Raw genomic sequence first — 18,096 nt, 5'->3', positions numbered from 1 at the left:
TTAGCCATTTAAATGCATATGTAGTACTATCTCATTTTTAGTTTGTATTTTCCTAATGACATATGAAGCTGAGCATTATTTCATATGCTTATATGCCATCTGTATATCTTTTTTGACGAAGTGTTTGTTCCTACGTTTTGTTCACTTTTCACTGGGTTGGTGATATGGTTTGGTTGTGTCCCCACCCAAATCTCATCTTGAATTGTAACTCCCACAATTCCCATGTGTCATGGGAGGAACCCAATGGGAGGTGATTGAATTAAGGGGGTGGGTCTTTCCTGCACTGTTTTCTTGATAGTGAATGAGTCTCACAAGATCTGATGGTTTTAAAAGTGGGAGTTTCCCTGCACAAGCTCTCTATTTTGCATGCCACCATCCACATGAGATGTGACTTGCTCATCCTTTCCTTCTGGCATGATTGTGAGGCCTTCCCAGCCATGTGGAACTGTAAGTCCATTAAACCTCTTTTTCTTCCCAGTCTCAGGTATGTCTTTATCAGCAGCATGAAAATGGACTGATAGAGTAAATTGGTACCAGTAGAATGGTGTGCTGCTGTAGACACCCAAAAATGTGGAAGCAACTTTGGGACTGGATAACAGACAGAGGTTGGAACAGTTTGGAGGGCTCAGAAGAAGACAGGAAAATGTGGGAAAGTTTGGAACTCCCTAGAGACTTGTTGAATGGCTTTGACCAAAATGCTGAGAGCGATACGGACAATAAAGTCTAGGCTGAGGTAGTCTCAGATGGAAATGAAGGACTCGTTGGGAATTGGAGCAAAGGTGACTCTTCTTGTAGCAAAAAGAGGGTGACATTTTGCCTCTGCCTTAGAGATTCATGGAACTTGAACTTGAGAGAGATTTAGGGTATCTGGCAAAAGAAATTTCTAAGCAATAAAGCATTCAAGAGGTGACATGGGTGCTGTTAAAGGCATTCAGTTTTATAAGGGAAGCAGAGCATAAAAGATCGGAAAATTTACTGCCTGACAATGCAATAGAAAAGAAAATCCCATTTTCTGAAATGAAATTCAAGCTGGCTGCAGAAATGTGCATAAGTAACGAGGAGCCAAATATTAATCACCAAGACAATGGGGAAAATGTCTACAGAGCATGTCAGAGGTCTTCATGGCAGCCCCTCCCATCACAAGCCTGGAGGCCTAGGAGGTAAATGTGGTTTCGTGGGCTGGGCCCAGGGTCCCGGTGTTGTGTGCAGTCTAGGGATTTGGTGCCCTGCATCCCAGCCACTCCAGCCATGACTAAAAGGGATGAAGGTAGAGCTCAAGCTATGGCTTCAGAGGGTGGAAGTCCCAAGCCTTGGCAGCTTCCATGTGGTATTGAGCCTGTGGGTGCACAGATGTCAAGAATTGAGGTATGAGAACCTCCACCTAGATTTTAGAAGATGTATGGTAACGCCTGGATGCCCAGCCAGAAGTTTGCTGCAGGGGCGGGGCCATCATGGAGAAGCTCTGCTAGGGCAATGCAGAAGGGAAATGTGGGGTTGGAGCCCCCACACAGAGTCCCTACTGGGGCACTGCCTAGTGGAGCCTTGAGAAGAGGACCACCATCCTCCAGATCCCAGAATGGTAGATCCACTGATAGCTTGCACCATGTGCCAGGAAAAGCCATAGACACTCAATGCCAACCCATGAAAACAGCCAGGAGGGAGGCTATACCCTGAAAAGCCACAGGGGTGGAGCTGTCCAAGACCATGGGAACCCACCTCTTGCATCAGTGTGACCTGGATGCAAGATATGGAGTGAAAAGAGATCATTTTGAGTTTTAAAATTTGACTGCTCTGCTGGATTTTGGACTTGCATGGGGCCTGTAGCCCCTTTGTTTTGGCCAATTTCTCCTATTTGGAACAGCTGTATTTACCCAATGCCTGTACCCCCATTGTATCTAGGAAGTAACTAACTTGCTTTTGATTTTACAGGCTCATAGGCAAAAGGGACTTGCCTTGTCTCAGATGAGACATTGGACGGTGGACTTTTGAGTTAATGCTGAAATGACTTAAGACTTGGGGGGATTGTTGGGAAGACATGATTGGTTTTGAAATGTGAGGACATGAGATTTAGGAGAGACCAGGGGTGGAATGATATAGTTTGGCTGTGTCTCCACCCAAATCTCATCTTAAATTGTAACTCCCACAATTTCATGTCATGAGAGGAACCCAGTGGGAGGTGATTGACTTACGGGAGCAGTTCTTTCCTGTGCTGTTCTTGTAATAGTGAATGAGTCTCAAGAGATCTGATGGTTTTAAAAATGGGAGTTTCCCTGCACAACCTCTCTCTTGTTTGTGTGCTGCCATCCATGTGAGATATGACTTGCTCATCCTTGCCTTCCACCATGATTGTGAGGCCTCCCCAGCCATGTGGAATGTAAGTCCATTAAACCTCTTTTTCTTCCCAGTCTTGGGTATGTCTTTATCAGCAGCGTGAAAAGAGAGTAATACAGTTGGGTTTTTTTTTACTGTGAAATTTATGAATTGTTTATGTACTTTGGATAAAAGTCCTTTATGATCTATTTGATTTGCAAACAATTTTCTCCCAGCCTGTGGTTTGTCTTATCATTCACTTAACATTTTCTTTCACAAAGCAAAAATCTTTAAAAAGTCCAATTCTACCAATTTCTACTTTTATGGATTGTGCTTTTTGTGTATCTAAATTTCCATTACCAAAGCCAAGATCACACAGATTTTTTCCTGATGTTTTTCAAAAAGTTTCATACTTTCGCATTTTAACTTTAGGCCCATGATCCATTTTGAGTTAATTTTTGAGTAAGGTGTAAGGTCTGTGTCTATGCTCTCTCTCTCTCTTTTTTTTTGCATATGGATGTTCAATTTTTCCATCAACATTTATTGAAAAGAGAATTCTTTCTTCATTGAATTGCCTTTGTATTTTTGTAAAAAATCAGTTGATTATATTAGTGTGAGTCTATTTCTGAGCTCTGTATTCCATTTTGTTTATCAGTGTACTTGATTATGATAGCTCTATACTTATGCTTGAAATCAGGTAATGTGAGTCCTTCGGGTTTTTTTTTCCCAGAGTTGGGCTGGCTGTTTTAAATCCTCTGTTCTTCAATATAAATTATAGAATAAATTAGCTGATATCTACAAAAAAGATTGCTGGGATTTTGATTAAGATTGGATTGAATCTATACATCGAATTACAAATAACTGATATCTTTACAATACTGAGTGTTCCAATGCATGCATATGAAATTCATTTATTTATTTTTTCTACTTCTTTCTTCCCTGTTTTGAGGCTTTCTGTGTATAGATTCTGTAAATATTTTGTTAGATTTATACCTCTTCTTTTCTGATGCTACTTTTAATGTTTTTTGTTGTTGTAGTTTAATTTCAAAGTCTAGTAGTTCGTTGATGGCAAACAGAAAGGCAGTTTGCTTTTATATATTGACCTTGTATCCTGCAATGTTGCAGGATACATGCCTATTGGTGCCAGTAAGTTTTCTTATTTTTTTTTTTTGTAGATTCTTAGGAATTTTCTATATAGACAATGATGTCATCTGTAAGTATAGACAGTTTTATTTCTTGCCTTCCAATCTGCATAAACTTTTTTTGAGACGGAGTTTCGCTCTTGTCACCAGACTGGAGTGCAATGGTGCGATCTGGGCTCACTGAAACCTCCACCTCCTGGATTCAAGTGATTCTCCTGCTTCAGCTTCCTGAGTAGCTGGGATTACAGGTGTGCACCACCACACTCAGCTAATTTTTGGTTTTTTACTATATACAGGGTTTTGCCATGTTGGCCAGGCTGGTCTTGAACTCCTGACTTCAGGTGATCCGCCCATCTCAGCCTCCCAAAGTGCTGGGATTACAGGTGTGAGCCACCATGCTCGGCCCAATCTGCATCAACTTTATTCCTTTTTAAAAAAGTAAACCTAGTTTCATTTTGCCTGTGACATAATTTTTAAAATATATTTTTTAGGAAGATACTTTTAAATATGTTGTATTTTATAGGAATATACAATTTTTAAATTGTAAAGTGACAACTTATAATTGTGTACATTTATGGGGTACAAAGTGATGGTTTATGAATACAATGTAGAATAATTAAATCAAGCTAGTTAACATATCCATCACCTCAAATCCTCAACATTTTTGTAGTGAAAACATTTGAAATTTCTCTCTTTGCAATTTTGTAATATAGAATATTCTATTAACTATATTTAATCACATTATGCAATAGACTTTTTAAAAAAACATACTTCTCCTAGGATTTTTCACCCTTTGATCATCATCTCCCCAATCTCCCAAATCCCTAGCCTTTGTAACTACCATTCTACATTCCACCTCTATGAGATCAATTGTCTTAGATTCCACATGTAACTGAGAACATGTAGTATTTGTCTTTCTGTGTCTGGTTTATTTTACTTAGCATAATGTTCTCTAATTCATTACATCCATGTTGTTACAAATGACAGAATTTCCTTCTTTTTAAGGCTGAATAGTATTCCACTGTGTGTATATACCACATTTTCTTTATCCATTCATCTGTTGATGAACATAGATTGATTCCATAACTTGGCTACTGTGAATAGTGCTGCAATGAACATGGGATGCAGTCAGAGAAACTGATTTCAAATCTTTTGGGTAAATACCCAGAAGTAGGCTTGCTGGATCTTATGGTAATTCTATTTTTAGTTTGAGGAAACTACCTACAGTTTTCCATAATGGCTATACTAATTTATATTCCCATCAACAGTGTATGAGAGTTCCCTTCTTTTTCTGTATCTGATGAAATGATCATACAGTTTTTGTCCTTCATTCTATTGTGATGTATCATATTTATTAATTTGCATATGTTGAAGCATGCTTGCATCTCAGGGACAAATCCCACTTGATCATGGTGGATGAGTTTGTTCAATGTGTTGTGGAATTCAGTTTGCTAATATTCTGTTGAAGATTTTTGCATCCATGTTCATCAAGGATATTGGCCCATGATTTTTTATTGTAATGTCTTAGTCTAGCTTTGGTATCAGGGTGATGCTGGCCTTGTAAAATTAGTTTGGAAATGTTCCCCCTTCAGACCCCAACCACAGCCCTGCCCAACTGCAGATACCAAATAGCGTAATTGCTTAGCCAAGGAATACATCCTGTGACCAGATTAACCAGAAGCCATCAAAGTACCCTGTCAGCAGCTCTGCCTGATAGCAGAGAACAGCCAGTTGTCTCAATGGACAGTGGAAACCTAAGTTATTAATTGTATATCTCTCTTCTTTTCTAACATATGCATTTGGTGTTATAAATTTTCCTCTAAAAATTGCTTTTTCTGCATCCCCAAATTGTGATAAGTTGTATTTTCATTTTCATTGAGTTCAAATTATTTGTTTTTAAATTTCTCTTGAGACTTCTTTGGCCCATGGGTTATTTAGAATTTTGTGGTTTAATTTGAAAATGCTTGGAAAATTTCCAGCTATCTTTCTGTTATGATTTCTAGCTTATTGCTATTGTCACCTGAGCACAATAGCTCAGAATAGAAATTTGTATAATTTCTATTCTTTTGGATTTGTTGAAGTATGTTTTATGGCCCAGAATGTGGTCTACAGAATGCCATCTAGCCTTTCTTTATGTAGATCCAAGTTTCTGACCCATGTCATTTTTCTTTTGCCTGATGAAGTTCTTTCCACATTTCTTTCAGAGCTGGTCTGCTGGCAATAAATTACCTCAGAATTTTCTTTATCTGGGAAAATCTTCATTTCTCCTTCACTGTTGAAGGATAATTTTTCTGGACATAGAATTATAGAATGCCAGTTTTTAATTTCAACACTTTAAAGATTTTTGTTTCACTCTTTTCTTGTTTATTTGGTTTGTGATGAGAAGTCAAATGTAATTTATATCCTTGTTCTTCTAGCCAGGTGTGATGACTCATGCCTATAATAATCCCAGCACTTAGGGAGGCTTGAGGCAGGAGAATCACTTGAACCCAGGAGTTCAAGACCAGCCTGGGCAATATGGCAACAACCTGTCTGTACAAAAATAAAAGAGAAAAAAAGAAAACAATAAAAAATATATCCTTATTCTTCTATAGGTAAGATGTTTTTTCCCTCTGGCTTCCTTCAAGATGTTCTCTTTGTCTTTTGTTGTCTGCAATTTGAATATAATATTCCTAGGTTTTGTGTTTTTGTTTTGCTTTGATATTTATCTTGCTTGGTATTTTTTTGTATCTGTTGTTTAGTGTCTGACATTAATTTTGGAATGTTCTCAACAAGTATTACTACAAGCATTTCTTCTATCCCATTCTCTCTTCTGGTATTCCAATTGTACATATGTTACACTTTTTGATATTATCCCACAGTTCTTGGATGGCTGTTCTATTTTCATTATTTTTTTTCTTTGCATTTTAGTTTGGGAAGTTTTTATTGACCTTCAAATTAACTGATACTTTCCTTAACCCTGTGAAGTCAATGGGGCTATCAAAGATATTCTTCATTCATGTTGCTGTGTTTTTGATATCTAGCATGTCATTCTGAGTCTTTCATATAATTTTCATCTCTCTGCTGACATTAAACACCTTGCACATTGTATACTTTTTCCATTAGATCTCTTAACATATTAATCATAATTATTTAAAATGCCCTATCCAATAGTTTTTAAATGTGTATCATAACAGTCTGGGTTTGATGCTTGCTTGATCTCTTGAAAGTATTTTTTTCTTGCCCTTTAGCACTCCTAATGACTTTTTGTTAAAAGCCAGACATGTTGTATCCTGTAACAGGTGCTGAGGTAATAAGGCCCTCAGCAGAAGAATTGATAGTACTGAGGGTAGCAGTTTGGTTGTGTTTAATGCTGTTTTAGCTACAGGTATCAAAACCTTTCTTGTTTTTGTTTCCCTTCCCGGCTTTCAGGCTTCTCTTTGTATTGCTTTAGAGAAAGGCTATGTCTTGCAATTCTTTCATCTGCAATCCAGTATTGTTACTCTTGAGGTTCACTGGTAGTAAGTGTGGAGAAGGGAAGTAGTCTACAATCTGATTGAGTCTCAGACTTAGTTAACCTGTGTCTTGGAGACACGGTGTTCACAAGTATATCTATTCCTATTTCAAGGGTATAGTTGTCTTATCCCTGCCCCTACTCCCTTCCCTGGCTGCAACATTCCCAGTGGAATTCCTTAAACGCTGTTATCTTTCCTCCTTAGTTAAGAAATAAAGGCTGGTGCTAGAGTAGAATTCCCTTACCCTAACTGGGCTATAGTTTCAAAATTACCCTCTGGCAAATTTCCCCCACCCCCAACCCCCAGACTAAGTCTTTGTTAGAAAAAAGAGGCAGGAGTGTTTTAAGGTGGATATTCTTTCCCTCCCCTACCAAGGCCACTAGCTTATCCTCAGCTCAGATCCTTAGCTCAGATCCTCACTGAAAGAATCCACTGGATTCCTAGAATGAAGCCCATGTAAGTGTGGGCACTCTCTTTCCCACGATTGTGCTCCCCCATGAATTTTTTACTCTTATACTAGTAAAATACTCAGCCTCCAGCAATTCATGAAAATAATCATTCATGTGTTCCTCCAGCTTATGGTAAGTAATTCTTGGGAACTGGATTTCTCTGGATTGTCTGTCTCTCTAGATCTTAAGGTGGCAGTTAGGCCTTGTCACCACAGTTCTCTGATGAGCCCAAGAAAAGTTGTTAATTTTCCATTTGTCCAACTTTTTCTTGTTATAAGACAGGAGTAATGACTTCTAAACTCTCTACATATGAGAACAGAAACTGGAAGTCCACCCAGAATTTTTTATTCAGTAGGTCTGGGAGGGGGGAAGTTACAAACATATTTTAAATATATTTTTATCTAGAAGTATATTAGAACAGGCTAATTTCAGGAATTTTGTGAGTCAGTTGTTAAACGTAGACATTACTCAAAATTAAATTATATAAACTTATTATTAAATAAATCATATTAAAAACAAAGATAATAATTACTCAAGGATCATCACTTCCTAGTTATGCTATTAAATTTTACTACTACTGTCCAGAAGTGGTGGCTCACACCTGCAATCCCAGCATTTTGGGAGGCCAGGGCGGGCGGATCACTCGAGACCAGCCTGGCAAAAAAGGTGAAACCCTGTCTCTACTAAAAATACAAAAATTAGCTGAGTGTGGTGGCAGGCACCTGTAATCCCAGCTACTTGGGAGTATGAGGCAGGAGAATCACCTGAACCCAGGAAGCAGAGGTTGTAGTGAGCTGAGATCGCACCACTGCACTCCAGCCTGGGTGACAGAGCGAGACTTCGTCTCAAAAAAAAAAAAAAAAAAAAAATCTACTGCTACCTAATTCTTGCAGTTATTTAAAATATCTATTGTATCTGTATGGTGTATGCTACTAAGTATCTATTTGTAACTTCTCATTCAGAAAATTTATGTTGGGAGCTTGAAATCTGCTGTAATGAGAGGATTTATAACATGGAAATTGGCAAATGCTGCAAATAAAGGTTTCCTTGCCACCTGTGTAGGTAGTAAAACATTTATCAGCATACTTACTGCTTAGGCCTAAACCCTAGTCCCAGATACTGCAATTCAATTGACCTGAATTGAGACACAACTATGGGAATTTTTAAAAGGCATACCAGATGACTTTAATATGCATTCTAGAGTGAGGAAACACTGTTCTAGTCTAAAAAAGAAGCCAGTGGGTAGAAGTAGAATTGTTTAGGTGTCATTCATTTTAGAGGCTACTTTGTAGTTAGAATTCACCAGCAACGGCGGGGCGTGGTGGCTCATGCCTGTAATCCCAGCACTTTGGGAAGCCGAGGCAGGCAGATCACGAGGTCAGGAGTTCAAGACCAGCCTGTGCAATATGGTGAAAACCCATCTCTACTAAAAATACAAAAATTAGCCATGCGTGGTGGCAAGCGCCTGTATTCCCAGCTATTCGGGAGGCTGAGGCAGAAGAGTCACTTGAACCCGGGAGGTGGAGGTCGCAGTAAGCTGAGATAACGCCACTGAACTCTAGCCTGGGCGACAGAGCAAGACTCTGTCCAAAAAAAAAAAAAAAAAAAAAATTCACCAGCAACTGGCCAAGATGATATAAATATCTATATTGTTTTTCAAGTCTTCTGGAGGTAAATTTGTGTTACTTGTTTTTGTTTGTTTTTGATGTAGATAAGCAAAGAAAGGCTTCAAGGCAAATTGTTACATAAAGATTTAGTCTTTATGCTAAGAGTAATGCAAATCCTTTGAAGAGTTAGTTTCTAAGCAAAAGAGGATGCAATTAGTTGTGTTTCTAAAAAAATCATTCTGAATATAGTTTGGAAAAATAGATTGGAAGGTGGCAAGAATATCTGTAGAGAAAGTTGGGGGAGGTAATGACAATAATCCAGTTTTCCCTGCCTCCACCTGAGAGAATGAGGGTCTCTCCTGCAGCAGACATTGCTGATTGGTTAGGTTTTTATTCCAAACCCTTTCTCTCTTTCCTTGCCTCTTTCTTTTAATAGAAATAATATAATTAATAGAAAGCTAAATACTTGATTTTCCAGGTTCTTTTAAAGCTAAGGGTGGTCATGTGACAGTTCTGGCCAATGAGATGAAAGCAGAAATATAAAGGAAGCGGAATGGCTTCTGGGAAATTTTTTACCTTCCTGAAAAATGAGAGAGATAGGATGGTGCTATTGCCCTTCTCCTTTCTGTCTTTAATGTGGATAAAATGCCCAGAGTGAGCTGGAGAAGATATTTTGAGACCATAAGAAAAGAAGAAAGGCTTTAGGAAAGAGAATAGCAGAACGGCCAATCCAAATTCTGACAAAATTAAGCCAAAAAAATCAAAGCCAAAAGCTATCTCTTCTTTTAATGTGAGAAAAGTAAATATTTGTTCAATTCTTGTTAGTTGGGTATTCTGTTACTTGCTGTCAGAGTCATTCCTGTTACATCCCCCAACATCAAAAAGAAAAGTCCATAAAGCACCATTTTTCCAACCTTATATCTTCACCAGTCCCTCATTATCATTTTAAAGGAAAAAAATCCTTATTGCACTCCAAATCAAGTACCCCTCAAGTATGTAACCATTTCTCCCAGCACTTTTGATCATCCATTATTATTTTCTCATTCTTGTATCTTCATTTTCATAATCCCTTCTATTACCTCATGTTTTACCCTCTGCCTGGATTGGGCTTCCCCTACTTCTTCTCCAGACAATTAACTAATAATCTTTAAAAACCTAATTCAAAAGTCAATAATGTTCTCTGTGAAGCCCTTTTTATTTTACCTCAAAGGATTTAATCACTCCTTTCTAAGTGTTCCCATGACGTTCCACATATGTCATTATGGAACTAATCACAAATGTATCAGAATTATTTGTCTCCAATTAGAAGTTGAACTTGGTGGCTCACACTGATAATCCCAGTACTTTGGGAGGCCGAGGCACACAGATCACTTGAGCCCAGGAGTTCAAGACCAGCCTGGTCAACATAGTGAAAACCTGAATCTACAATAATTACAAAAAATTAGCCAGGCACAGTGGTACATGCCTGTATTCCCAGGTACTTGGGAGGCTGAGGTGGGAGGATCGCTGGAGCCCAAGAAGCAGAGGTTGCAGTGAGCCAAGATTGCACTCCAGTCTGGGTGACACAGTGAGACCCTGAGAAGAAGAAGAAAAAAGAAGAGGCCAGGCACAGTGGCTCAGGCCTGTAATCCCAGCACTTTAGGAGGCTGAGGTGGGCAAATCATTTGAGGTCAGAAGTTTGAAACCAGCCTGGCCAACATGATGAAACCCCGTCTCTATTAAAAATACAAAAAAAAATTAGCCAGGCATGGTGGTGGACACCTGCAATCCCAGCTACTTGGGAGGCTGAGACAGGAGAATTGCTTGAACCCAGGAGGAGGAGGTTGCAGTGAGCTGAGATTGTGCCACTGCATGCCAGCCTGTGTGACAGAGCAAGACTCTGTCTCAAAAAAAAAAAAAAAAAAGGGGAAAGAAGAAAGAAGAAGAGGAAGAAGAAGAAGAGGAAGAGGAGAAGGAAGCAGAGGAGGAAGAGGAAGAAGAAGAAGAGGAGGAGGGGGAGGAGGAGGAGGGACAGGAAGAGGGGGAGGAGGAAGAGGAAGAAGAGGAAGAGGAGGAAGAAGTGAGGAAGAAGAAGAGGAAAAGAGGAAGAGGAAGAAGAGGAAGAAAAGGAAGAGGAAGAAGAAGAAGCAGAAGCAGCAGCAGCAGCAGCAGAAGCAGCAGCTGAGCTCTAACACAAAGCACCATTGGTTCCTCAGGCTGATGATTCAAAAAAGTCACCCAGGGAACTTAAAAAAATAGATATTCCCCTGGTAATTCTCTTGAAGCGACTTCACAAGCCAGCATTTGGAAATCATTACCATATTTCTTTTATCTCAAGTATCCAACCAATAATAAGCATATTGACTAAACAATGGACTGTTACTGAAATAAACAAGTATATTTTCATTACCTGTGAAACTAGTCAATCTTTCCCTTTTATAGGATGGTTCTTCCAGGTCTTCTGCTATTGATTCACTTGCTGATACACTTGACTTAGAAACTGTACTGCTTCCTAAAACTGACCTTTAATAATGAATAACAAAATTACTCATTTATTTAGATGTCCTTATAGGAAACTACATATACAAATTAGAACATATTATCAGATGGAGAAATCAAATATACTATGATCATATAAGCAAAATAGATACATTAATTTTTAAACAATGAGTTGGTTTTTAATATTTCTTAAACAAAAAGTTACTTAAAATTTATTTGTATCTTTATTTATTTTTTGAAATGGGATCTCGCTCTGTCACCCAGGCTGTAGTGCAGTGGCATGATCTCTGCTCACTGCAACCTCTGCCTCCCAGGTTCAAGTGATTCTCCTGCCTCAGCCTCCTGAGTAGCTGGGATTACAGGCTTGTGCCACCATGCCCAGCTAATTTTTTTGTATTTTTAGTAGAGACATGGTTTCACCATGTTGGCCAGGCTGGTCTTGAACTCCTGACCTCAGGTGATCTGCCCACCTCGGCCTCCCAAAGTGCTGTGATTACAGGTGTGAACCACCGCACCCAGCCAAAATGTATTTTAGAAGAAAGACACGTTAAACATGCTTAAAGTCCTTCGGTGAATTACCAATACATTTAGTACAAAAATCCAAAATACAGTCAACCTACCCAGCATATTCATCTTCATTATTAGTCTTCCTTTACTTTTTTTCTTTTTTTAGTTCCTCAGTCTTACAGAGCTCTCTAACTTCAGAGCCTCAGCCTGGAATACTCTTCCTTTCATTTTTCACTTGGTTTCTGTTCACTGTTCAAATGTCATCTTAAAAATGTGATTTATTTCATTTTATAAAGGCCTTCTCAAGGTTTAACTAAAATATATGTACTCAGAAAGAAATAAGTGGAAGAATCCAAAAATAATTTCCTTAAACATATGAACGTGACACTACTCCATGGTATTACATACTTTCTTTTTTGTTCCTATTTATAGTCTCAACTGCCCATCAAAAGAGGATGTAAAGTTTATTGGAATATCCTATTTTACCAGGTACTCCTATATTTTTGTAGGCAAATTCAGAGGCAAGCTCCAGAGAAGCATAATTGCTGTGTATTATAAAATGAGAGAGAAATCAAACTCTAGGAGAACAGAGATTTGCATGGGAGAGGAGGGGAAAAAAGGAAAGCCATCTCTTCCTGTAAAATGCAGCTCAAAAGAAGCTGAAGAAACCTGAAGAAAAATGTCTAATGGGAATTTGAAATTAATTGTATGTGATTTTAGTCCCATCTTTTGGTTGCTCAGGAAGTCTTGAGTGAAATATATATATTTTTCACAAATGTTTTGTTTTGAGTGTATGGAAACTCTGAAGACATTAAGAGCTCTGCATTTAATTTAAAACATGAGAGGAACATAGAGATGGAACACTAGGATGATAATCAAAACTGGGTGGCTCATGCCTGTAATCCCAGCATTTTGGGAGGCCTAGGTGGGTGGATCACCTGAGGTCAGGAGTTCCAGATCAGTCTGGCTAACATGGTGACACCCCGTCTCTATTAAAAATACAAAAAATTAGCCAGGTGTAGTTGGGGGGCGCCTGTAATCCCAGCTATTCGGGAGGCTGAGGCAGGAGAATTGCTTGAACCCGGGAGGTGGAGGTTGCAGTGAGCCAAGATGGCACCACTGCACTCCAGCCTGGGCAACAGGAGTGAAACTTGTCTCAAAAAAAAAAAAAAAAAGGAAAGAAAGAAAGAAACTGGGAGACTGGAGACAACTGATATCTAAGATACACATGTGCAATTTAAATGGAAAGGCAATATATATGATAGAAAAAAGGAACTATATAATAGTATACTCTACCTTGTAAACTGCCCTAACATACTAGGATTTATTGTATTCTGATAAAGGCTATAGGAAGATATAAATTCTGATCCAAGTGATCCTTCTTGTGATGTCAAGAGTTTATTTGGCTTTGCTGTACCAGTAAGTGGATCTGGATGGTAAAGAGGTCGGGGAGTAACATCAGTTCCATTTATGTCAAACACCTGTTAAAAATGGTTATTTAAAATGAAATAACTAAAAAAGACAGGGCTTCTAAGTAACAGCTGCTAGAAAATAGAAACAAATATGGTAGAAAAAAGATAAGTATAATGTTCCTATAATAGGATAAACATGAAAAATTGGATGCTTTAAAATGTCATGCTTAGAAAGTTTCTTAGTTATGCAAAAACTTTCTTAAAATATTATTTGTGCTTTATCTATATGTAATTAATATATATTAACTTTAGGAAAATCAGAACGGTGGAAAGATAATTCATCCAGATTGTTAATATTTTGGTGCATGTAAATTGTATGTATACGTTTTAAAGAAAACTATTTTTCACTTAACATTTCATTAATAGGCATTTCCCAAGTTATTATATGCTTTTGGTTTACAGTTCTGCACCACAAAATGATTCAGTCAACAATGGACCACATATATGACGGTGGTACCATAACATTATAACAGAACTGAAAAGTTCCTATCACCTAGTGACATCACAGTCATCATAATGTCATAGCACAACACATTACTCACAAATTTGTGGTGATGCTCGTATAAACAAACCTACTGCACTGCCAGTCATATAAAAGTATAGCAATACTATTATGCACAGTACATAATATTTGATAGTAATAATACATTATGCTTCTGGTTTATGTGCTTACAAAACTAAACTTTTTAATATTTTACAGTGTACTCCTTTTATTTCTTAAAAAAAATAGTTAACTGTAAAACAGCCTCGGGCAGGTCCTTCATTGGGTACTCTAGAAGACGATATTGTTATAAGAGATGACAGCTCCATGCATATTACTGCCCCCAAAAAACCTTCCAGTGGGACAAAATGTGGAGGCAGAAAACAGAGATACTGATACAGTTGAACTCTTTTTATATATTTATTCCTATTTTGATTTCTGTTTGGAGGGGGAGAATTTCCTATTCAAGTCCTTTGCACACTTTTTATTGAGACTTTTTTATTATTGGTAATGTATGAGTCCTTTCAGTTGTATGAACTGCAAACGTCTTCTTTCACTCTATGGCTTTATTTTCTTTATGGTATATTTGATGAATATGAGTTATTTTTAACATAGTCAATTGTATCATGTTTTCCATTATGGATTGTGCTTTAGACATCTCCTTAAAAAAAACATTCCCAGCCCTGAAGTCCTATATGTTGCTTTTCATATTTAAGTCTATAATATACCCAGAATTAATTTTATATATAGGATAAGAAAGCCAATATATTTTTGTTTTATAAGAACATCGAATTGTCTCAACAAGAGTTTTTGAAAATCCTGTCCTTTCCCCATTACTCTGCAGTTCACATTTATTATAAAATAAGTGTTTATATGTGCTCAGGTCATTTGAAGGCTCTCTAATTTGCTAATATTATATGTTTTATTAAGCCTGGTATCTAGGAAAGCAAGTGCTTCCACTGAGTTTTTATGCAAGTGTCTTGGCTATTTTTAGCCTTTAGCATTTCGATATAAATTTTGGAATTATCTTGAAAAGTTTCTGGAAAAAATAACTTTAAAACTTGAGATTTTGATTAAAATTGCAAAGAATCTATAAATCAAAATTTAGGATAATTGATCTTAAAATATTGACTTTTTCTATGCACAAATACGTCTATATCTCCTTTTGTTTTGGTCCTCTTTAATGTCTTCCAATAAACTTTTATAGTTTTAAAAATATTGGTATATGCATCTTTTGTTATATTTTTCCACAAGTGCTTGATACATGTTAGTGCTATTATAAATTGTATCATTTAAAAATATCTAATTTTTGGATGGGCACAGTGGCTCAATGCCTGTAATCCCAGTGCTCTGGGAGGTCAAGGCAGAAGGACTGCTTGAGGCTAGGAGTTTGAGACCAGCCTGGACAACACAGCAGAATCTCGTCTTTACCAAAAATTTGAGAAAATTAGCACACACCTGTAGCCCACACCACATGGGAGGCTAAGGCAAGAGGACTGCTTAAGCCCAGGAGTTTGAGGATATAGTGAGCTATGATTGTGCCACTGCACTTTCAGTCTGCATGATCAGAGCAAGACTCATCTCTAAAAAATTTTTTTCAAATAAAAAAAATCTAATTTTTGAACTATTTGTTGCTAATAAATATTCAATCCACAAATATTCAACGTTTTCTTTCTTCCTTTCCAATTCTTATACATTCCATTTCTTTTTCTTACCAATTTGAACTGATTTATGTTGAATAAAAGAGGGCTCTTCTTTGAAATGCTTCACCATTTGACATGATCACTACTGTAGGATTTTATAGATAGCCTAAATAAGATGTTTAAAGTTCCTTGTGATTCTCAGTTTCATAAGAATTTTTAAAATCATGAATATTAAATGTTATCAGATACTTTATGTCTATATTGAAATGATCATACGCTTTTTTTTTTTTACCACATTAAGCTGTTAATGTGGTAAATTACACTAAGGGTTTTTAAATGTTAAGCCAATCTTGATTTCTTGGCACAGACCAAGCTTCCTTATGATGTATTAGGCATCTGTTGTTGTTGTTGTTACTGAACTTTATTGGATAATATTTTATGGAGGATTTCTCTATGTTTGCAAGTGAAATAGGCATATAATATTTGTTTCTCATACTGTATTCAGGTTTTAATATCAAGGTAATGCTAGCCTCATAAAATGAGTTTTGGAGTATACCCACTTTTAGTGTTCTGTTTTCATCTATGTATGTTTGACACATACCACAACTGAAGTCATCTGAATCTGGAATTATCTTTGAAGGAAGGTTTTTAAATCACTCATATAAATTTCTTTAATAGCTTCCAGTTTTTAATTTTTGTTTGTCTGCTTTGGTAAAGTGTAATTTTTTAAAAGTTTTTTACATTTTACCTAAATTTTCAAAATTCAAAATTGGAATACAATAACATAATATGCATTAATTTGCTTTTTAAATTGCTTTTAACATGCACAATTCAATAGTTTTTAACATGTTCACATATATGTGCACCAAAATTAATTTTGGAACCTTTTTACACTTCAAGAAGAGACTCTGTATCCATTATGATCCCTGCTATGGTTTAAGTGTGTGCACCAAAAGTTCATGTGTTGGAAATGTGGTCCCAATGCAGTATTGAGAGCTTTGACTTTGGGAGGTAACTGTGTAATGAAAGCTTGTCCTCACAAATGGATTAATCCATTCATGAATTAATGGATAAATGGGTTATCAAGGGAGTGGTTTAGTTATCACAAGAGAAGTCTGTTATAAAGGCCAGTTTCCCTATCTCTCATAAACTCCCCTCACCATGCGACACCCTGCACCACCTCAGCTCTCTGCAGAGTCCCCGCTAGCAACAAGGCCCTAACCAGATGTGGTTCGTTGACCCTGGACATCCTAGCCTCCAGAACTATAAGAAATAATATTCTTTTGTTTATAAATTACCCAGTATCAGGTATTCATTTACAGAAACAGAAAACACACTAAAAAAATTAATACCAAGAAGTGGGACTAATAACAAACACCTGAAAATGTAGAAGTGGCTTTGGAACTGAGTAATGGATAGAGGCTGGAAGAACTTGGAGAAGCAGTCTAGAAAAAGGCTGCATTGCCATAAACAGCACTAAGGGTGATTCTGGTGAGGGCTTAGAAGAGCAGACTAGAGAAAGTCTGAATCTTTTTAACTGCTTAAGTGGTTGTGAACAGAATACTGGTAGAATTGGGAATAGTAAAGACTTCTGATGAGGTCTCAGACAGAAATGAGAAATTATTATTAGAAATCGGAATAAAGGCTGTCTTTGTTATAAAGTAGTAAATAACCTGGCAGAATTTATGGAAGGCAAAATTTAAGGTGACAAACTAGGATACCTGGCAAAATAAATATTAATATCTAAGCAAAGTGTTTAAGATGCTGCATGGTTGCTTTTGCTTGCTTACAGTGAGATTCGAGAACAAAGGGATGAGATTAAAAAAAAACAATATATAATCAAAAGGGAAGCAAAGCAGAAAGATTTGGAAAAGTCTCAGCCTGGCCATGTAAAGAATGAACCAAGGGTGTGGCCCAGAAACCATTTGCTAAGGAGTTTAGTACAGATAGAAGGGATCATTAAGACAGTGGAAGAAGACTCCAAAGGCATTTCAGAGATCTTCTAGGTGGCTCATCCCAACACAGGCCCAGAGATCTAGGAGGGCAGAATGGTTTCAGGGGACAGGCCCTGGGTGCCCTTCAAGAGCTCACTACCCAGAGCTACCTTGGGTCCCCAAATTTTGGCAAGGAGTCAGCCACCCCAGCTGTGGCACAAGTGACCCCCTTTGGGGCTGTACCCACTATTCCAGAAGATGTGAGTCATAAGCCTTGGCAGCATCCACGTGGCATTAATTCTGCAGGCTTACAAAAAGCAAAAGCTGTAGAGGAATTAAGATCCATCTTAATTCCAATGGATGTATCAGATGGCCTGGGAGTCTATGCAGAGATTTATCACAGGGCAAAACCACTGCAGAAGGCCCCTAAAGGGTAATGCCTAGTGGAGACATGGGAGCAGGATTGCCACAGGACCCCAGAACTACAGAGCTATCAGCCTGCAAAGCCAACCTGGGAGAGCTATACTGTAGACTGACCCCAGCGAAGTCACAGGGTCAGGGATGCCCAAGGCCTTGGCG

General features: G+C 37.7%; 1 protein-coding gene across 1 annotated transcript in view; it reads right to left on the bottom strand.

Annotated features, from left to right (window-relative positions):
* The window catches only part of DNAI4 (dynein axonemal intermediate chain 4), a 113,731-nt gene that overhangs the window by 68,822 nt on the left and 26,813 nt on the right, over nucleotides 1-18,096 (bottom strand). The window contains 2 exon segments of the mRNA XM_054483768.2: nucleotides 11,392-11,504; nucleotides 13,284-13,468. Of these exon segments, the coding sequence (XP_054339743.1) occupies nucleotides 11,392-11,504; nucleotides 13,284-13,468 (298 nt within the window).

Source organism: Pongo pygmaeus, chromosome 1, assembly GCF_028885625.2.
Source record: "Pongo pygmaeus isolate AG05252 chromosome 1, NHGRI_mPonPyg2-v2.0_pri, whole genome shotgun sequence".
Taxonomy (NCBI): domain Eukaryota; kingdom Metazoa; phylum Chordata; class Mammalia; order Primates; family Hominidae; genus Pongo; species Pongo pygmaeus.
Note: the sequence above shows the minus strand (reverse complement) of the source record. Positions and strands in the feature narration are given on the sequence as shown.